A 22,734-nucleotide genomic window follows, 5' to 3' on the forward strand; every position below is an offset into this window, starting at 1 on the left:
TTACTTCTAAATGAATTTATTTCCAAACATATTATAATGCAGTGTGATGTAAACAACAAAAAGTACCACAGAAGTATGCTTAATATTTATTCATCAATCAACCACATCAATAACATTGTTTTTAAAACAATAAAATGGTCCTCTCTGGCAATGATTTATTTATGCGTTTCACCACAATACAAGTAAAAGGCCACCATAAGGGTGTATGTCTTGATTCTAGAGCGTTGGGGTTAGTCTAACATGAAAAGCATGGACAACAGAACATAAAATCAAGTTACGCAAACGATTATAACATACAGTATTAAGAAATCATACAACACAACAATTTTTTAATGATTTAACTATGTATATTAAACATGTACATTCTATGCGTCAATAAAATATAACAATGTATTATTTGGTTTTGAGAACAACAATGAGGTGATTCACCAAATAAACTAATTGATGTTTATCTCAATGTCCCTAATTATACATCCTAAAAGACTGTGCATTGTACATGTTGATTTAAGTACTTCAATCAATCAGGTTAATAGCTGGAGATCAAAAAGGAAATATAACTGACAAAGCAATTAAAGCAAGGAACGCAAACGAAAGCTGTTATTGGCCTGCTGTGTAACAGGTGCAGTCATATAAAGTTAATGACAGGTAAATCCTATAAGAGATCAAAAATAATATTGATGCATCCCGTTCTGGGACAAAGGGAAAGACGTCCTGCTCTTGGACAATCATGTGCTCACCAAGTTGTATGGTAACCAGCAAGATATACTTGGACATTTAGCAATTTACATTCTAGTGTTTCAAAAAGGATCAAAAGTGAATGGTTCATTGCTCAGGATGCATTCCAGGGAGGCTGAGCATTTTGTTCAATACAATTTAAGTTGTGTACAAGTGAAATATTTGGCCTGATGCTGCGGCATAGGGAAAAGTCATATGGTCAACATATTCAAGTGTGATTTTCCATTGAGGAGTATGAATACAATCTCTAAATATAAAGTCAGTAAAGTATTTACATTTCTGATAGCACATCAAGTCTTGGCGGATATTCGTGCTTGAGAGCAGCAGCAATCTGGGGAAATACAGAGAAACAAAAAAGAGGGGCAGATCAGAAACCAAATTTGAGGTTTTTGAATATACAATGTATGTTAAGCATTAATTAATACAAAAGTAACAGCAACATGTCTAGGTTGAGGCTAAATCAACAAAGATACTGTACATTAATTCATAAGTAAATTACCTAAATTATGTTTCCTTCTTCATCCTCACTGGTGTCTGGACTGCTTAGGCCACTTTGACTTTCCTCTTCATGTTGAAGGAAAGAAGCATCAGGACCTAAAGCAGTCTTGTACTGCTGCAGTACCACCTGCAACCTCTCCGACGCCTCAGCATGCTTCCTTCTTAGGGTGCACCCAAGTCCTCCATTCCCCTTGTCTACATCTGAAAATACACAAAATATTGTTATATGGACATACTACAAAGTAAGATTGCTTCACGAGGCCAGAGCACTTCAATGGAGTATATTCTCTCCCATGTACATATAAAGATGATTGTCACTGTCATGGGACATCATTATGTAAAATGGCCGGGTCGAATGGGCAAAGGCCATTATACTCCATCCAATTTCTGTGACCAAGAATGATTTGGGCTGACTTTTTTTCCCAACTCATACTTTACAAGGTAGGTTAAGTTTTGCTTTCAACTTACCTTCCTCAGCCACCTTATTTTTTAGAGCAACTGCCATGTTCTGCAACCATGTGCAATGCTGCGCCTCTCTCATGTAAGCATCACTTGATCCAGTATATTTTTCTTGGCTGTAAAGTTAGCTAAAATCCAATCACAGTTATGTATATACTAGGGCCGGGACTTTAACGCGTTAATTAAGATTAATTAATTACACAAAAATTAACGCGTTAAAAAAATTAACGCATTTTAATCGCACTTATTTTTGCACAGCGGAACGTTTCTCACTGGATGAGTTTCAGGCGTACCGATTATACTGGAGCACCAACTAACGTTCATGACTTCAGCATGGGACTTCAAACAACAACAAACCACGGTGAACAATAGTCAAACATGAACGAACAAGCTGATGGCCCGGGGCCATCTAGTATTTAGCTCGGGCAATGAAGCCTCACCTGCTGGTTGCCCGATCGGGCAATCTATTATGCCAGTATCATGCAGCTCGCGGATCCAGTAATGAGTGACCCGACAGTAAAACTAAACATATCTATAACTAGTTTAGGTAGTTTGAGAGGTAATTAAAATAGCTACGTGTGATATTCTAACCTGAAGTGTGTGTTTTGTTCCGCTCACCGCTGCAGGTGATCATGCAGAGCTGCGTGTCGAGTCTCGACTCGTCAGCAGCAGCTGATCTCTCTCTCCCGTCAGATTAGACTTCACTCGCGTTTATGTCCATATCGATCAGATGCAGCTAGTTCTAGCTAATGATATGACTACCTGCTTATTAAAACACAACTACACAATAAGTGTCGCTATGCAACTGGATGAGGCCACAAAGTATAGCGCAGCATTATGCATTTGTTTACATGCCCACCGGAACCCCGAGGCATTACCAACAGATCAACGCACAATCAACCCATACAGGACATCTCTTTCTCCACATTAAGTGTTAGACATTAGAGTTGACTATTCTTGTCTGTCACATACTCTTCTTGTCTGTCACATAAGTGGCGCAACTGAAGCGGTATTGCTCTAAAGGGAAATTATTTTGACCGAAGATATTTAGATTTGCCGGCTAACGGGAACTCTGACGTGTGCTTCGCGGATGCGCTCGGCTCCTCTCGACTGCTGTTCGGGTCTGCTCGGTCAGCTTCCGGATGAGGAGGCACTCGTTCGACCAATTTACAGTAGTTAACATTACAAACATTTTTAACAGGGGCCATAATAGTGTAAATAATGTTTGTTTTGGCAGTTATAACTGAATGTAATGTTTTATACTTTTTTCCATCTGGGAAGGCATTTGCCTTCATCAGGTGGAAAGTGTTTTGACCAACAACTTAAGTGTTTCTTATAGCTATGCAGGGCATGCAAGCGAGCAAACACAAACAAGAACAAACAAACAAGTGAAATGAAGAATAAAATTGAAATTGTACAATATAATATTGTGGTGGTTCATCTTATAATTCAGTCTAGAGAACCATACAGCATCTAAGACCTGCAAAAATCAAAATGTTCTAGGGGGACGGAGGGCAATCTCTATTGGGCTCAGGGCCATCTGTAAATTAGCTTAGATGGCCCACAGGGCCATCTCCCAAAATCCTTAATGTCATGCACTTGGACTGTAGACCACTTGGAGTAAAATCCATGTGAAAATTGCTTCTCACTGTTCTCAGGTCAAATATGTATATTTGATTAAAAATGCGATTAATTTCGATTAATTAATTACAAAGCCTCTAATTAATTAGATTAATTTTTTTAATCGAGTCCCGGCTCTAGTATATACACATGACTCACATTTTCATTATAGCACAACAATATGTTTAAAACTCCAAACATGTACTTTCAAAATAATCAAATGTATACACAATAAGAAAACATAAGATATACCCTTAAACTAAATGAACGTTCTAACACTCTACATGATATGTGCATAACTCAGCAAGGTATACCTTCATATAACAGAACTTCAAATTAATTATTATGAAATATCTGAAAACTGACCCATGCCATGAACTTCCCACGGCCACAGCGTGGACATGATGCTCCCTCCAGAGAGGGAATGCTCCAGCGCAGCAACATCTATGCCTCTGGCAGAGTCGTGTACCAGCTGGTTGTATTTCAGTATCTCCTGGTTAAGGCGCTTTTTGTCGTCTGCAAGCTTCCTTCGAAGTCGATGGCGGAGCTTGCTGCTGTCTGAAAAAGACATGAGGTCGAGGGATAGGGATATGTGACAAACTATATTTGCAAGTGCAAAAAATATATATAATTCAGTAGGTTGAATCTGCAACCTAAAACATTATATACCATTCTGTCGGTAAAGGGATTGCTTCCGCTGCCTCACACTTAGGTAAAGCCCCTCAATGCCTTGCTGCAGTGCTGTTTGAAGGATGTCTTCAGAAGTACCCGATGTTCCTGTAGAAATAATATTGGCAGTCAAATGTACTGTTACACAACACGTAACGGTTTTGAGAAACAAAGTTGTGCAACATATTTAACACCTTTTAACACAAATTGATGGTACTATGGAAACTGGAACATATCAGAGATAAACATGGACACATAGTTGGCTTGCTATTGCTTGAAGATTATGTCCCCGTCTACTGAAACCCAGTGAGGGTCCCATTAGGTGGCATGACAAATCAGCCTTATATCATTGGCTGCTCTTTAGGATCAAATCTGTCGATTCAAACAGTCATGGACAATGATATGTAGCTGGTGTCATCTCGTCGTGCTTACCAGACGCCCATTCCTTCACGTCGGAAATCCACGTCGACACCATGTCATCTGAGACACAATGTAGCTCCGTCTTGAGTTCTTCAAGACTTGCAGTCTCTTCCAGGAGCCTCTTACTCGTCTGATAAACAGTAGACGATGGACATTTATCAAGATTAAAACTTGCTATGATTAACAACAAGCCATGTGCAAATGACAAAGGACACAACAACACCTTTAATAGGAGGCTCACCTTCACATATCTTGTGGAAAGTGCCTGATGGAGGGTGTCACCTTTTTTCCTGTTCCATCCCATAGCATGCACTGTGAGCATGTCCAGTCGTGCTTTTGAAAGCAATAATGAGGTTATGATGTGTCATCTAAAAAAGTATGCAATAATAGGGCAAGACCTTCCACTCACCTGCTTTGGACATGTATTTTGTTGTCAGGGCACAACGGGACAGGTAGCTGTTGACCTGCTCCACCTCTTACCCGGCGGTCACCCTGCTCCCTCCTGGTTCTTCCCACTCCATATAATCTGATGGTAAAAGGTTGCTGGAATTGTTGTGCAAAGAGGCTACATACTACTATACTAAACAGTATAGCTTAGATATTTACTACTTCAGTATTATAAATATAAAAAATATAAATGTACGGGATACAAAAATATTTCACATACCTCGCATTTGGTAGCATGGGCTCGAGCATGCATTACGCTGAGGAATGGCTTCATGGTGGTCAGCTCCTGGAGAGCAGGATGGACACTTGCAGCTTTCTCCATGTACGGCCAGTACTTGGAAGCCACATCCATAGCGAAGAACTTGGCTTTGGCTGGCATGAGTTGCTTTTGAAGATACAGGGGGTAGGCGAATATCTCCCCCCTGTACATATTTAAGGCCTTCAAAAGAAACCCATGGCGACATACAGCCACCTCCATCCCTTCTTCATCCAGCTTAGAAGCCCTCCTTGACGTCTCCCTCGCTGCTGTCCACTGGGAGTCCCCACATGTGCCTCTTCCCTGGGTCTAAGACACGCATTACATCATGACAAATCAGTTAAAAGCAATGGAATCACGATCTACACCATTTGTTCTAATTATCTGATTTTGGAGTAGATGGTAAGGAGAAGTAGCTGAATTTGAAGAAAGTCAGGGTCGGATATACATGGCTATGTTTGTGATATACCTATAAGGTAAAATTATGAATAAAAACTTGCATTTTTCAGTGATCTCTGTATTTTGTCGACAAATGCAGCCACCGCGCTGTCTTCTGCTACAAAGAGCCCATTAAAAAAGGCGCTGCCATCAGAACTGAGAACAAAAAGATTAGCAAATATATTCATGAAATATAAACAGTAATCAAAAAAGTTAAATAACAACAATGTAAAAATAGCACCTTCCACTTCGCCGAAAGCGATATAGCTTCCTGTTTCCATCGGCAGAAACAGCCAACATCTCCGTCGTGCAGGCAGGGCAGAGAAAGGAGCACCACAGCAGAGCTGGTCTTCCTCATACGAGGCATAGGAGAACTCCAGAAAGCTGCGCTGCAGTGCATCTCCGTTGACAGGTCCAGACTGGAAGATAATTACATATATTGCTGTGATTTTGTCTATTTACGGAAATGTTATAATGTATAATATGGTAAAGAATATTTACACTTACTCTTCCTCCACACTTTGTGCGATGCTCCAGCAGCTTTGCAAAGGCCTGTCTGGAGAATCCTGGATAGATGACCTTGAGCTCTTCAAAGGAGCTCAGGAGGTCCAAGGTGTAAAGTGTGGAAATACTGACCGAAGCTGGCCAGTATCCACTTTTAAGGAGGACTTTCAAGTCGGGGGTCCACTGCTGCTGGCAAGTTTGACAGACATATAGTGGCAGATGCAAGTCATAACGCCCTTGGAACAAGTAAATAAACATAATTAAGACACACTTTACAATAGTTCCATCTACAAATAGTCAAAGATTAACAGATATTACATGAAGGTTTTACTCCAATTGGAAGCACAATGCCTCAGCCCACAACAGTAAACATATAACAACAATTCAATAGAAATCCAAATATATATATATATTTGTTTACCATTGATGGTAATTAAAATCACTGGTTTGCCTGGTACCACAGGGAAGTGTTTGCCTTTACAGGAGCAGTTGGGTGCCTTCACAGTTGGCAATATGCAAGCTGTCAAAAAAAAAAGAATAGCACTAATTACCATGATATTCTGGCCGAAGAGACATGTGCACATCAAAATGCATGTTTGAGAGAGCATACCTTGGTCATGGGTCTCATATCCACCTTCCACTCTAACAACACATGTTGTTGGACTAATTGGTTTAAAAAACCCATTTATTAAATTGTCCCGGTTGTGGAGTGGCTGTTTCTTGTGATGAAGTACATCACAGTCTCCACAGAACCACTCCTCGGGGAGACACTCTCTACACCTTGGGAGGAAATACAAAATTATTCTAATATCCTAGAATTACTTTCATTTTCATGTGGGTCTTCTCTAGGTATCCAGTTTTCTATCATCCCAAAAGTCATGCATGTTAGCTGAAATAGCAGTGCACTGAGCATTAATACTGAACAATTACAATTAGGTAAAGTAATTTAAATAAAGGTAAATGTTATCTCACCTAATAACAGAGGCCACACAGGGGATGACCAACAGCCTCTTTCTCTAGAAGGCATTGTAGGTGGTGTGGTCTTGCTTCTCTCCAGCGCTCTGAGGCTTCCTGCTGCCGAAAAGGCCAGGATGAGGCAGAGCTTTGAGGCTCAGGAGGAGGACATGAGGAAAGACTGTCAGAGAGTCTCTCCATATTCTTTTCTGTGAACAGAATGGGAAAATGTAACTGTAAATGACTATATTTAAGATGAACACTAAAAATCAAGGATCATTTCTTTGCTCAGTATGGAACTGGCCAATATCTTTACTGAATTACATTCCTCGTCCGAGTCCTGAACTGTCAGTTGTGTATAAGGTTATTTTCTCTCACGAACACAATTTATTTTAGTTTTAAACTTAAAGCCATTTTTGTGATTTACCAAATTCGTGTTGTGCTGAAGGTTCAGTTGCAGAACCTCCACACGGGAAGACTGGAAGCCCTCAGTCGGGGGGGATGTGACTGTAAAACATCCCACAGAGGGTTAACAGCAGATAACTGATGATTTGTATTATCTACCTATTGTTTAAAAGCTTGTGAAATTAAATAAAGCATAGTTCTTATGACACCACAGTGGGAATGTCTCCGACTGTAGTGTCACTATGCGTTTATATATTTGAATTATTGTAGACCCTCAACAAGCAATTACTGTGTTTTCATTCAATTTTCCAACCATTTATTTAGTAAATTCATAAAAATGTAAAATAATTGTGATTTCAACCTGTAGCTGAGCCTTGGCGTCGCCCTCCACGCCTCCCTCTCGGCTTGCCACGTTCTACACAGCCCCTTTTAGGGGACTGTAAAGTGTCTCCTACAGAGCGTGCCCGTTTCCTCTCCTCCGCTGCTTTCTGTGACCAAGTAACAACTCATGTAAGGTTGATGTTGCTGATAAACTGATACCATATGACAGTGGACAAATAAAAAGGACATTCATTCTCTTGAAGAACATTTTTGCTTCAAGTTTTTCCTACCATATCCAACTAATGAAGTAAAACAAGTTGAACAAGCTTTATTTAGTAAGCCTCTGCCCCCCATGTTGTAATGATGAACCGTTTTGCAAAGATCCAACATCCAGTTACTCTTGGCCTGTTCAGCATTGTTTGGATAACAGATAGTGCCACATTCAAGTAGGAAATGAATGAGGTCATATGGGTTAAAACACCAACCTTAGCTTCAGCTAGCATGTGTTCATGCTTCAGCTCAAGAGCCATGCGTTTCCCTTTTTTGGATGTGGGATTATTGGGGTCTGGGTTGTGTTTTGTTGCCATTGCAACACAGCCAGCCAGCCAGCCAGCCAGCCAGCCAGACAGCCAGCCAGACAGCCAGCCAGCCAGCCAGCCAGCCAGCCAGCCAGCCAGCCAGCCAGCCAGCCAGCCAGCCAGACAGCCAGCCAGCCAGACAGACAGACAGCCAGCCAGCCAGCCAGCCAGCCAGCCAGCCAGCCAGCCAGCCAGCCAGCCAGACAGCCAGCCAGCCAGACAGACAGACAGACAGACAGCCAGCCAGCCAGCCAGCCAGCCAGCCAGCCAGCCAGACAGACAGACGGACAGACAGACAGACAGCCAGCCAGCCAGACAGCCAGACAGCCAGACAGACACAAGAGATATGCAAACAAACAGCTGCTGTATGAGACAGACAGAGATAGTGAGACAGATTGTAAGATTGAGATGGATAGATGAAGAAATAGATAATGAATGATAGAAAAAGATAGAGACAATAACTATAAGAAAGCTAGATAGATAGACAGAGAGATAGGTTGAGTTTGGCTCTTAAAAGTGCCGTTGGTTTTATGATGGTGTAGATCAGTGTATGGGTTTGTGGTGTGGGTACAGGAGCTGCAGGAGAGAACATAACAAGTGAATTATGTAGTGAAACTAGCTTTTTTTAAATGCACATTGTGACGGTTTAACTAGTTTAGACAGACTGAGTTCATTTACGTGTTTCCTGTTTCATACGCGTAACAAGCACATGGACTATGCCCCTCCCCCCAAACATATATTAAAATGTCGACCAGCGTTAGTACTGTCATGTGTAAAACAAAAGCGATTAAGATAACGTATAACTCACACTTTAACACCGACGTATGCAGCCGTAATCAAGACACATATTTTTCACACACCACTTATGAGCTGATATAAATGTAGCTAAACTAGTTTAAGCTTATGTTGAACGTGAGCTAGCTAGCTAGCCGCCCGCAAGAATTATTTCACATTAATGTTGCTTTGCTGATTATGGCGAAGGCATTTCTCAGACTTAGAACAGTTCATTATGTATGATGAACCATGCGAGTGAAGGCTTAAAAAAATCCCCAATTATTAAATCTAAGCAAAACATGCATCAGACTTTAGTGACACAACTTACTTTGTCAGAGGATGGATTGCAATGCCGGTGGCAGCGGTCTTTGGCCAATAGGTGGTTCTCTGAATTATGTAATTTCCTGTACCGATTATACAATAAAATATTAATACATTTTGTTGCGTGAGACATTATATTCAGCAGAAGTCTCCACGTTTGCAGTCAACCAAAGTAGCTTGTAAGTATGCTAACGGACAGAAGAAACACACGACCACATCGCTCAGAGTTTGGCCTGGAGTACTGCCGTTTATTGTAACTGCGCATGCTCATTAGCATCACCACGTTTCAGGCACATTCTGATGATGTCATACACATGAACTCAAACATGACTTTGTTATTAGACAAATATGCTCAACACTCCCACTCAAAGACATGTTGATAACTCTCTACAGTGGTACACAGAATCCAAATAAACAAAACAAAAGCTTCTCTAGCAGTGTTCAATTTGTATACCTGCAATTTACATTACTCTCCAAACAAATACCCTTTGAACTTGTCAAATTGTGCCTTTGTCAACGGCTTGGTTAGGACATCAGCTACCATATCTGCAGTAGGACAATATGTAATAGATATCTTCCCCTCAGCATGTGCAGATCGTACAAAATGGTATTTGATGTCTACATGCTTGCTTCTCTGTCTGGATACAGGGTTTTTGGATAGAGCTATTGCTCCCTGGTTGTCCTCATGTATCTTCACTGGTACATGTGGGCTATTACGGTCTACCCCTTTTAATAGCTGTACAAGGTACATGCTCTCTTGAGTAGTAGCCGCTAATGCCATGTACTCGGCCTCACAGGTCGATAGCGCCACTGTTGGCTGCTTCCTGCTTTTCCAGGATATAACTGGACCATTTTCAGTTAAGCTGAAACAATATCCAGTTGTGCTTCTCCTATCATTTTGATCGGCTGCCCAATCAGCATCACTGTATCCCTCAAGCTTTAGGCTTTCCTCACTTCTCTTGTAATGTAGCTCTTGGTCTATTGCACCCTTTAGATACCTCAACAGCTGTTTTGCTGCAGCCCAATGTTGTTGTTTTGGTTCTGCTAGGTGTTGTGATAGTTTACTCACAATCCAGCTCAGATCAGGTCTAGTACATGTCATAATGTATATCAAGCTACCTACTATCTCTCTGTATCCTGTTGAATCCATAACTTCACCCTCAGTTAGGGGTGGGCGATATTGAAAAATATGTTATCACGATATTTTCAAGCAGTATCACGATAGACGATATATATCACGATATTTTTTCATGTCGCTTATTATGGTTATTTTTCAAGTTACTTAACAGTACAAGCACCTACAAGGTAACAGAAACTAAAACAAAAAGGAGTAACAGACCAGAATAGCATTTCAAGCTGGTTTTATTTCAGAAATGAATCCCTGAATGAACAAGTGAGCAGTGAACATCAATAAACATGAAAAGGAGGGTAAAACATAACTAAGTAAAACATAAAACATCAATGAGGAAAAGTCAGTGCCAAACAATTAAAATGTAAACTTTAGAGTAGACTTGAAGTGTAATAAAAGACTTTAGCATAACTGAAGGGAAAAACATAAAACGCCACCGCGTCAGTTATGTCTTTCCACCGTTTGCTAGTCTTTTCATAAGGAGCCCCTTTATGAAATGCCTGCCCTATGGTAGTTTGTTTTGGTGCAGTCGCTGCGGTAGATTGTGCATTCACACGCGGGGGACCTTGCACTCAGTCTCTGCATGCTCTTTCTGGTGCTTGCGTTTGAGGTGGTCTCGTAAGCCTGACGTGTTGCCATCTGTCGCTTTGAAATTTCCTTTTTTGCACATTTTGCAAATTACATTCGTTTGCTCCGTGTCTGTTGTGTTATATCCAAAATATTTCCATACCACAGACGTAGAGTTCTTTTTGGGGACTAAATCTAATTCTTCTACATCAGAATCTGACTGTCCGTCCATTATTGCTGTGTGTGCAGACTGCCAACAGTGTATTTTCCCTCGCTGCAAAGAAAGGGGGCGGGGACTTTGGGAGCGTGTCAAACAACTCGGACTGAACGAAAGCAGAGGTGCGCTGACATTGTGAAATCGAACGGGCTTGATATATGGTGAAATTGAAATCAGTAGGTGAGGCTGGGGGAGCGGGAGGGGAAGAGGCTCATAGCCCCCTGCGCCGCGCACGGAGAGCCTCTTCCCCTCCCGCAATTATTATTTTTTTTTTTATCACGATAGGACGATATCTCTGAAAAAGCATATCGTGGAGACCTAATATCGTCACGACGATATATATCGTCATATCGCCCACCCCTACCCTCAGTGTCAAAATGTAACTTTTGCTCGCATGGAGTTGACCTTGGTTTGCACTCTGACATGCCAAACCTCTCTAGCATCTTTTCTATGTGTCTCTTTTGGCTCATTTTGATCTCCCCCTCACTCTGTGTAAAGTCGATACCTAGGAAGTGTTTAAGTTCACCCAAATCTTTCATTTTAAACTTCCTCTTCAACATCTCTTTGACATCACTGAGTGAGCCGTTGTTATTGGCCGCTATAAGTAGGTCATCTACCCATATCAGCAGAATAACTCTTTCTTTCTCAGACTCTTTTCTGTAGACACAATGATCAGCGTCATTTTGCACAAACCCATTCTCTGTAAGATGATCTGCAGTAACTTGTTCCAGTTTCGCCCGGATTGCTTTAAACCATACAATGACTTGTTAAGTTTGCACACTAAGTGTTCCCCTGTTTTGGATTCTGCCTCAAAACCTTCGGGCTGTTCCATATATAACTCGCAGTCTATTGGTGCATGGAGATAAGCTGTCTTCACATCCATTTGGTGTAGGATAAGATCCTCCTGTATAGCCGTCTGCATCAATGTACGTACAGAAGTCATATTTGCTGTCGGTGAAAAAGTTTCCTTGTAATCAATTCCCTCTACTTGACTATAGCCTTTAGCTACATATCTGGCTTTAAACATCTCAGATCCATCTGGGCTTTCCTTTACTGCATATACCCAACGACCTCACACTGCTTGCTTTCCCTTTGGCAGTGTGGTCAGACTGAAGGTCTCATTCTCTGTTAAGGAGTTTATCTCCTCTTTCATTGCATCAGTCCACATTTTTGATTTCCTAGAGCCTACAGCCTGCATGTATGTTTTGGGTACGTCACAAGCAACCCTGTAGAAATAATCTACATTTTCACCTTCATCTTTACAATCAGCCTTACACTGATACTCCATTAAATATTCTGGAGCGTTTCTTTGTCTAGTGGGATAGCGTCGTGCACTCTCTCCCTGTTCTCTTTGAGTACCATCTGTCTGGATCTGACTCGCCTCAATATTCTCCTCACTATAGGACTGTACACCCACATTAGGCTCTCTCTGATTCTGGTTCACCATTTTTGTCCCGGCTGGTGTTGTGGGAATAGTTTCTCCATAAGGGTCAAAATCCATATTATGATTTGTCTGAGTCTGACTATCTGCACTACTCTTTGTGATACATTTTACCAGCCTATGTTTCAGGACTTTCCCTGTCTCAGGATAAAATACTTGGAATGCTGGGCTATATTTGTCGTATCCTACAAAAATACCCTTTGCACATCTAGAATCTAGCTTCTTCTTATCCTGTTTATACCCGTAGCATTCTGAGCAGTGGCGTTGCGCAATATTGCGGGGCTCCCCCGCAGGTCGGACCATGGGCCCCGCCCCCTCCCCTAAATCAATAATAGAGTGACATGGGATAGACATCGTGGCCACCTTTTTAAATGTTTATTTTTTCAGGCATCTTTTGTAAACAGTATAGGCCTATAGGTCAGTAGGACATTTCTGTATAATATACATCTGATTTAAACAGTAAGGTCAGTAGGAACTGTATAATAATATACATCTGATTTAAACATCATTGACAAATACAAACAAGTGGCTGTGTATTTTTTGTAACATGAAGGTATATTGTAGAACGTTATAGCCTATCATCATTGGAGTTCACACAACGGAACGGTTCACATATATATAACATTCTGTATAAAAGAAAAGTAGCCTACAAAAAACAAACAAATAAAACACATCCTATAGGCTACATAGAGGATGCAATCAGGAGCTGCTTTGTAGGCCTATTATTTTATACGAGCGCGTCTCCTGGCATTCTTCTGCGCAAAGTCCTGTATAACAGTCTTTAAATCTATACTGCGCGCGCGTCGGCTCTCAATACTAAGGACTGCTAACCCAGACAGTCTCTCTTGCGACATTGTGCTCCTCAAATATGTCTTTATTAATTTAAGTTTTGAGAAAGATCTCTCAGCACTGGCAACAGTCACGGGTATAGTTAAAAACAATTTCAGTGCTGTGGCAACATCGGGGATACTTGGTAAAATGGACTGATTTTCAATGAGCAGGGTTTGTGCCAGGTCTTTGATTGTTCCACGCTCAATTTTCTTTATAGTAGGCCTAAGAGCATTACGGAGGGACAGGATCTGGAAAGGAAACTCGGCTGACAGGTCGTCTTTATACTGGCCTGATAAACACTTGCAGACTCAGACAGATCCTTGTCTGTTGCGCGCAAAAGTTCGCGGGGAAGCAGAAAAGAAAATCGCTGTGCAACTTCGCTCATTCCAACAAATCGATTTTTGAGTTGCGCAACGACAATATCGATATTTGCGTAAAATACCGCCACTCTAAAATGCTCCCCTGGGTCTTGGAGCCGCTGGTCCTCGCAAAGCTCTGAAAAGTGCCTCTTTGTGCGCCTTGCGCGTCTGTCTTTGAAGAGACTGGACACCCCATGAGGATGCCAGGTCTTGCGCGTGCGCTTTTAAGCCATCAAACTCTCCTCGGAGTTGGGCAAGTGTATCGGTTGCGTTACCAAGCATTGCTGTCGCCTGTAAGAGGTCCACGTCTTTGCGCTGAAGAGCTTGGGACACAATGTTGACTGTTTCAAGGACCTTGCCCTGTATTACAGTCATTACAACAAACTCAAAGCTCTCCATGGCCTTTTTCAAGCCAGTCGCCTCGGCACGTTCCTCGCTTTTTTTGGAGAGCAAGTCTATCTTAGTTAGCGCTTGCATTATGTCAGCATAACGGAACCGCAATGATTGGACGGCGTCTTGTCTTGATGCCCATCGTGTCGGGCATAGTCTCTTCAGTGTAGGCTGGCCAGCCTTGGGCACTGAGAGGTGTGTTTCCAAAAGCTCCCATCGTTTGATGCTTCCACTAAAGAATACATATAGCCTTTCAACAGTGTCGTAGAAGTCTTTTATCTCAGGTATATGTTGGCATGCGTCATTGAGGACAAGGTTTAAATTGTGCGCAGCACAATGAATGTACACTGCGTTGGGCTCTTTATCCCTTATGCGTTTTTGTACACCGGAGTAGACGCCACTCATATTGCTAGCCCCGTCATATCCTTGTCCGCGGCACTTCCCAAGTAGTATCCCCTTTCTCTCCATCGATTCGAGAATTTCTCTCTCTAGACCTGCAGCAGTTTGGTCTGTGACTGCATGGAAGCCCAAAAAACTTTCGTTTATTTTCACCTCCGTAGGGTTTCCATTTTCATCATTTGCTATAGTAACATATCTGAACACTTGACTCAGTTGGTCTACTTTTGAAATGTCCTGGGTAGTATCCATTATAATCGAATAGAATTCTGCATTCTGTATGTCTGTAATGATTGTGTCCTGCACTTTTTTCGATAGCAATGAAATTATTTCGTTTTGAGTTTGAGGACTTAGGTAGTGCACCTTCTTTTTGCTTTCAATAAGCCTTTGCAGAACTGGATCATAACGCGCCATAAGTTCTATGGTAGATAAGAAATTACCATTATCTATATCACCTGTTTTGTCTCTGTGACCCCGGAAAGCAGAGTTGCGAGAGGCCAGTGTTAGTGTAACATCAGTTATTCTGGTTAGGACCTCGGTCCAAAACCCCACCTCTCTCTTAAACTCAGATGATATTTGCGCGTCAATGGTCAGATTATTTTTCCACGTATCATACACGACACATGCTGCCAAATGAGAGCGAGAGAATTCGTGTTCCTTAATCTTTTTAGAGAGACCCTGCCAATCATTTATTCCTATTCTCCACGCATGGTGGAGGTGATGGGCAGACGGTCTGTCACCGAACAGCCAGCACTGCTCACAGTACACCCGGTCCATAGATGGCGAGTAACACAGCCACTTGCGCGGAATTCTACATCCAATTTTGGATGTTTTGTTATAGAACTCTTTTGAAAAGCACCTTCCCTTCCCATCCCTTTTGAATGGCCCTTCAGGCTTGCATGGCCCGTTATTCAGAATGTACCGTTTAACATCATCGTCTTCTAAATCTACAGGGAATTTCCCCCTATCAGTAGGGTATTCAGTCACAGAGTTGTCACTGGCCAACGTGTCCCTGGGGTGGGTGGGAGCTGCTGTCACTGTCGGGGCACGGCTATCGCAGGTGAGCAAATAATTATAATGATACACTGTTGTACTACTACAGGCAGCGTACACATGACGTAGCAACATAGCAGGGAGGGGGGGCCCCGCCCTCTGCGCCCTGTTCCCGCGTTACGAAATCTAAGAGGATAGCCTACAGTGGGGGCGGGGCCCCCTAAGCTCCGGGGCTCCCCCGCACCGCGGGGGGTGCGGGGGCCTCCGCTACGCCACTGATTCTGAGCCAAATATTTTCATGTTGGACAAGTTGGGTGTTTTGCCAGTAAAAACACGGTATGGTGTCTGCTCTAGGCGCTTACAGTAACACCTGTTACGTATCTGTGCTGCTGTCTGTACAGCATATGTCCATAACTGCTTTGGGAGTTTACTCTCCAATAGCATGCATCGTGACATCTCAAATAAGGTCCTCCAACCTCTCTCAGCAGTACCGTTCTGGTGAGGTGAGTATGGGGCACTTGTCTCGTGCCTTATCCCTTTCGTCCTAAGTAAAGTTTGAAACTCATGCCCAGTGAATTCAGTACCGTTGTCAGATCTTATGCACTTAATGTGTCCATATGGAGCAGTATCCGCTATGAATTTTTCAGTAGCTTTTGCTGTATCACTCTTTGCTTTGATAAAGTAGGGAAAAATCATCCCACTATAATCATCAGTAAATGCTATTGCATATCTGTACCCGTCTTTATCTGCTGGTTCTATTGGACCGCATAGGTCTGTATGTACTAGCTCTAGTGCCGTCTTAGCTTTTGCGTCTGCCTGCCTGTTTCTGCTTTGAGTAAATTTTCCCTGCGTACATGTTTCACAGTTATGGTTAGAAATGTCATGTTTCCCTTTGATCGACATTCCTTTAACCACTTTCTCAAGTTTAGACACATCCTCAAAATTACAATGACCAAGTATTCTATGCCATGTCTGGATGTCATGACAACCATTACAAACATCATCAGTATTTTCATCCTCTACTGTGCTAAGGTAATATAGCCTACCATACACATCCATTTTAAACTTAGTACCATTTTGATGAATCAGCCAATCATCACCGTCTTTGAAGCGGACCTCAGCTCCGCTGGCTGTCGCTGCTTTCACGGAGAAAATGTCTTGTGGAAAAGATGGGATGTAAAGCGCTCATTTGAGCCTCGTTTTCACTTGCCGTCCCTCGCTGTCGAGCAGAACAACTTCGGCTTCTCCTCTCATCTTCGCCATCCCGGTCGTTTTCGTTCCATCTGCCAGCTCTATCACATGTTCCTCGGGTCTAAAGCTCTTATCGATTGTCTTAAACTTTGCCGGGTCATTAATCATGTGTGTCGTGGCACCACAGTCGACCATAAGACCTCTCTTATTTCCTACTTGATTTTGACAGTCACTTATTTTGAAAAAGAATGATGCACCGGTATCATCCTCCGTGTCTCCGTCTGCCTTCTTCACCTGATCACGGCCCAGCCCTCTGCCTCGGCCCCTTCCTCGGTGTGGCGTGTCCCACCGTCGCTCCTCTCGCCTCGCTTGGATCTCGTTAGGGCATGTCCTAGCCATATGCCCCATTTTCCCGCATGCGTAGCATTCAGTGTCGGCTAAGTCCATTTTCTTCCCTCTTCCACGTCCTCGTGTCCTCGCCCCGCTAGTCCTCATAACGCCGTCCTCGTCCGTTTTCATGTCACTCGTCCTATATTTGTCAGTGCTCTCATAGCTCCGCAGTTTAGTTTTGAACTCACCGAACGTTAGACGGTCGTTGGTTTGAGTGACGTGCACGACAAACGGGTTGAATGACTCCGGTAACCCCTTCACTACCATGGCAATCTGCAACCCGTCACTGATATTTTCTTCGGCCCTTCTCAAAGACGTGAATATAGTCTCCGCTCGAATAATATAATCAGTAACAGTCTCGTTGCTTGCTTTGTGGAGAGAAGAGAATTCACAGTACAGGCTCACGACTCGTGGTTTGTCGTAAACAACGACGTAGTGCTCTCGGAGTATTGCCAACGCTTTTCTTCCATCTCGTTTCGCGTCTCTCATTATGAGTGATAAACTCTTATTATATAGACACTGCACTAATTCAGCATATGCCTCTGCATTCTTTGTTGCGTCTTCTTCAAGTGCTTGTTCGTCGTTGTAGTCTATCGCTGGCTCTTCCAGGATAACTTCACTGAGGCCACGCAGTTCCATGTGCGCCAAAAACCTCGTCTCCCATAACTCAAAGTTTTTCTCGTCACCGTCGAATAACAACTTAAACCACCTTTGGCCTCCTTGACTGGGCCCATAACCTTTTGCGTGAGACATTATATTCAGCAGAAGTCTCCACGTTTGCAGTCAACCAAAGTAGCTTGTAAGTATGCTAACGGACAGAAGAAACACACGACCACATCGCTCAGAGTTTGGCCTGGAGTACTGCCGTTTATTGTAACTGCGCATGCTCATTAGCATCACCACGTTTCAGGCACATTCTGATGATGTCATACACATGAACTCAAACATGACTTTGTTATTATACAAATATGCTCAACACATTTCCTGTATTTTGACACGATAACTCTTTAATAACCTAAGTAGCCTACGGGAAAAAAAGTATATATTGCCTTATAAAATACAGAAAAGTTTAAACATCTAGCATGATAATAATAAAAAAAACTAATGATATCTTAAACCAAAATAAATAAAATGGAAAATTAACCGACAACAACAATTTAACATAAATAAAACAAGGATTAAAACAAGGATACATTTGAATCAATGTTGTGTAAAGTACCCGTTATGGTTAAAAAAAATATTTTTTTATTTCTATTTTTTGAAAATAATACAGCTTCCGGCTTCCCGGGACACGAAGAGGAGACACGAACAATTCTTCCACTTGAAATGCGTTTAAACTGTGTCAGAGAGATGTTTAATCGGTTCATTTCAATTGTTTAATAATTGGTGTTTAATACTAGCAACTTCTAATTGTTGGAAAAACGAAAACGTTCCCAATTGAGACGCCCCATAGATCATTTTGGGGGGGGGGCGTTCGACGGATCGATGATGCTCGAACTGTCCCTTATAGGCCTACATCTGTTTCCGGTTATTTTTATTTTGAAATTCAGTTCCTGACGGACGCCAAAAAAGCCCGAGATTATTGAATTAAACCAATAAATAAAAGCAAGGACAATTGTGTGTTATTGGTGAGTAAATAACAGTGTGTTATTCTGAAAAGAATAACAAATTAGAAGGAAAAAAAGATTTAAAAAATACAGATTTCAGTATCCTGAGGCTCTGAGCCCCATTTATTTTCATCACAGACGGCAACAAAAGTCCGAAATTATACGATTTAAAATAAAAGCAATAATTGTCGCTTGATATTGAGTAAGAACATGTTTTTATGAACCACACAAAAGACGTGCTGCAGGCAGTAGAAATACATTGCTTTTAAATTCGTGCTGTGCAACACGAGAAAAATCGTGCTGTGTAACACGAAAAAAAGGGGCAAATCGTGTTGGTGAACACGAATCAATAGATTAAAAATCGTGTTGGTGAACACGAAATGCCGTGAGACTGGGTTGTAAGGAGTCGTGGTGGAGTCACGCATTCTGGTGAGATCAGGTTGCAACCAACGATATCTCTGTTGACATGGTGCAAACAGCGGTCGCGGTACTTCATGTTACATTAGACCGGAAATACTGTTTTCAACCCGTAACTTTACATGGAGGCTGCCACATACCTCAAATCATCTTCGTAATATCTATCAAACTATAGATCCTACATATCGACTGGACGTGGATTCTAAAAGTACAATATACACTTCTCGCTAGAAATCTTATCAAAAAGCGTTTTAATGGCCAAACTATCCTACAATTTAGGATTTTACAGAGAGGGTTATTTGTGAATAAACGACCATCTGTAACGTTTGCATTCAATGGGAGCACTAGAGGGCGAACACTTTAAAACGTAATTATAGGACGTATTAAGCGCTTGAACAAACGACATATTTGGTCATAATAATTGGGCCTGAACAATCGGCATATTTGGTCGTATGAGTTGGAGGACTTGTTGCATTTGAGTGTTCCCAAAGCCGTGCGCAAAGCAGTGGGGATTTTAAGACCGTGGAGGATACACATGTGCAGCCTCGAAATTTCCCGCAACGAAGGACGCCGGCCTTGGTAGAATTTCATTCATCCCAAATGACAGACTCAAAAGGTTTTTTGTCATGGAGTTTTAATATTTGAGAACATTTCTGTCAGTGAATATTAAATTAAAATGATGGAGGGAAACCACAAATACTGAGCCAGATTTTTTTCCCATCAAAAACACAGTATATTCAGATGAGTAAATGATATATAAATAAATAAAAAAACAAATCAACCTGAGGGGATGTGTGATACAATTGCAGCCATTCTTCCTGCCAGTAGATGGAGGAGTTTCATTAAAATGTAGCACCAGGGAATTACCTCACTGAGATCCATCTTCCTCTCTGAGCCGCATAATGTCTGGATGTTAGAGGGGCCCAAATTCATACAGACAATTAAAGACTGCTTTAATTTAACAAATTCTACAATATGAAAGTGGCAGATTTGCTTTATTAAACAGACCAGACCTAGGCTGCATACCAACACATGCTCACATCTCACTATGTTGGTCTGAAGAGCTGAAGCATTCATACACAATGGATAACAACTGTGTTGTCTCATTCTATATCCTATGAGAAAATGATATACATTTAGCATTAAAAACTTACTACATACTATTCCTGAGGGAGATATGAATAATCAACAGATTTGAATGGAATCTCTAACATTTTCAGAATAAAGACAAAAGAGTGATTATACAAATTACATTTATTGAAATTTGAACCAGAAGAAGAAGTCTCAAAGAATGTTTTAAATGAAAGGACATAAAACAAGAATGTGGATAATAATAAAATCTATTAAATGTATATGTAAAGACATTTGGTCAAATTAAATGACACTGAGCCAGTGATAACAGCAACGCCAGCGTGGATGAAGCTGGTGCAGGTCGTTCTTCATGCCCCCCCTCCCTGCTGTCCCCTCAGAGGAAGTGGGGAAACGGGATAAGACTCTGGTATGGAATGCCATTTAAGCCAAAATTAAATAAATAATTAAATACATATATATATATATATATATTAGGGCTGTCAGTCGATTAAAATAATCGCATGATTGTCCATATTTAATCGTGATTAATCGCAAATTAATTGCACATTTTTGATCTGTTCTAAATGTACCTTAGAGGAATATTTTTCAAGTTTTTAATACTCTTAGCAACATATGAGTGGACAAATATGCTTTATGCTAACGTTTATTATCATTTGAACAATAACACAACAACCTCTGAACATTACAAATATTCGCCTCAATTCAACCTGGAACCTCTCTCATTCAATAATACAATACAAATTGTGTGTGTGTGTGTGTGTGTGTGTGTGTGTGTGTGTGTGTGTGTGTGTGTGTGTGTGTGTGTGTGTGTGTGTGTGTGTGTGTGTGTGTGTGTGTGTGTGTGTGTGTGTGTGTGTGTGTGTGTGTGTGTGTGTGTGTGTGTGTGTGTGTGTGATGGATCGATCGTTGGAGCTATGTGCAACTCAAGGCATATGCTCGAACGGGAGCTGCATGGACGCTGCAATCATGTTGCGCACTGACTGTGCTGACTTTTCGTACAATGTCCCGCTGTCTGCTTCCTGCATAAAGTCAAGTGCTCGGCGCAGTTGTGTGGATAGAGCGCTCCTCTGTTTTCATTTAAACAGCTCCTTATATCCGTTAGCGCAGCTAGCTAGCACCAGATGCTAACAACAACAATGCAAGTAAGGTCTCTCTCTCGCTCGCTCGGGCCACACACACACACACACACACACACACACCCTCCCGGTCCTCCCGATGGCCAGTCGGTGCCTGCCGGTGAGCGTGGAAGTGTGGTCTGCTGCAAGCGGGCAGCAGGAGCGGGGCTGTCAGCATCAGCTTGTAGATGGTATTTTAAACTCGATGTGCTCTGACAACACACTCTCACTCCCTAAGCGTCCAATAGCGACGTTTGGTCAGTGTCCGTGGCATCCAATTGTGACGCTCCTAGGCTCCTTCAGCGTCATAAAGGGACGCAAATAGCTTTCAACTGATTGCAATGTATTCCCATCTGCGTCGGGATGTGACGCTCATGGAAGCACGGCATTCGTTTATGCCGGCTGCCCTTAAAGGTAATGTGAGCGTCCATTCCCATTGGATAACGGAGAATTGTACACCCGGAAGTAAGTATTCCTCTTACTGTCGATTGATTTTACAGAGATATCTGCACTACTCATTGACTAAAAAACACCAGATTATCCTTGTTAATTACACAACATTGATTGGTTTAAATTGTGTGCAATGCTTTTGTATTTTTCCCCTTCGATTCGGAGAAACAAATATTTTTTCTGAGTAAAGGATGGCAGAAGACACTACACTACTCAGAATCCCCAGCTATCGTTTGGACTACACCATGTGCTCTGTTTGACAAACCCCGTTTTTTTCACCATTCATTCCGATGGCTGGCGTCTATGTCACATGATCTTCAAATTTCTCCCTGCAGAAAAAGAAAACATGGCCGAACTTCGTTTTATTCTGGGTGGAAAATGCCTATTTTAAAGTTAGTTTGGCCATTAAAATGCGTTTTGATGTCATTTGATGCGAGAAATATGAGTTGTTATTTCAGATTATGTGTGCAGTGGATGTACATGATCTTTAGTTTGCTAGTTATTACGAAGATTATTTCAGGAAATCGCGACGTTTTCATTGTTACCAAGGTGGTTGCTAGGGACGCTGCTATCGATATTATTTCTGTTATGTTGTGTAACTGTTTAATGGTGTTATCTTTATTGCTACCCCCTTCCCCGTCAATGTATAGTGTTGGTCCACAGCCTAAACATAGCTAAAGATAGCCTACGTTATTTTCCCCCTGTGCAATTCCAGTCTCACATCTCACAGCACATCGTCATTAACAAATA

At 41.8% G+C, this 22,734-nt stretch overlaps 1 protein-coding gene and 2 long non-coding RNA genes across 3 annotated transcripts; all 3 read right to left on the reverse strand.

Annotated features, from left to right (window-relative positions):
- Positions 1 to 615: 615 nt before the first annotated feature.
- On the reverse strand, positions 616 to 4,832 carry LOC117446415 (uncharacterized). The gene is made up of 7 exons (XM_034082574.2): positions 4,811 to 4,832; positions 4,643 to 4,734; positions 4,414 to 4,531; positions 3,982 to 4,089; positions 3,679 to 3,870; positions 1,235 to 1,434; positions 616 to 1,066 (listed from the first exon to the last, which is right to left on the reverse strand). The coding sequence occupies exons 1-6, from the start codon at positions 4,821 to 4,823 to the stop codon at positions 1,235 to 1,237; spliced, it is 723 nt and encodes a 240-aa protein (XP_033938465.1). The 5' UTR covers positions 4,824 to 4,832; the 3' UTR covers positions 616 to 1,066.
- A 452-nt stretch (positions 4,833 to 5,284) lies between these two features.
- LOC117446422 (uncharacterized) lies at positions 5,285 to 6,097 on the reverse strand. The gene is made up of 4 exons (XR_004552136.2): positions 6,050 to 6,097; positions 5,784 to 5,961; positions 5,605 to 5,698; positions 5,285 to 5,413 (listed from the first exon to the last, which is right to left on the reverse strand). It is a non-coding gene; the product is annotated as an uncharacterized lncRNA (long non-coding RNA).
- An 87-nt stretch (positions 6,098 to 6,184) lies between these two features.
- Positions 6,185 to 7,125, reverse strand: LOC117446424 (uncharacterized). The gene is made up of 4 exons (XR_004552137.2): positions 7,019 to 7,125; positions 6,657 to 6,826; positions 6,468 to 6,566; positions 6,185 to 6,282 (listed from the first exon to the last, which is right to left on the reverse strand). It is a non-coding gene; the product is annotated as an uncharacterized lncRNA (long non-coding RNA).
- Positions 7,126 to 22,734: the final 15,609 nt, after the last annotated feature.

This window comes from Pseudochaenichthys georgianus, chromosome 5, assembly GCF_902827115.2.
Source record: "Pseudochaenichthys georgianus chromosome 5, fPseGeo1.2, whole genome shotgun sequence".
Lineage (NCBI taxonomy): Eukaryota > Metazoa > Chordata > Actinopteri > Perciformes > Channichthyidae > Pseudochaenichthys > Pseudochaenichthys georgianus.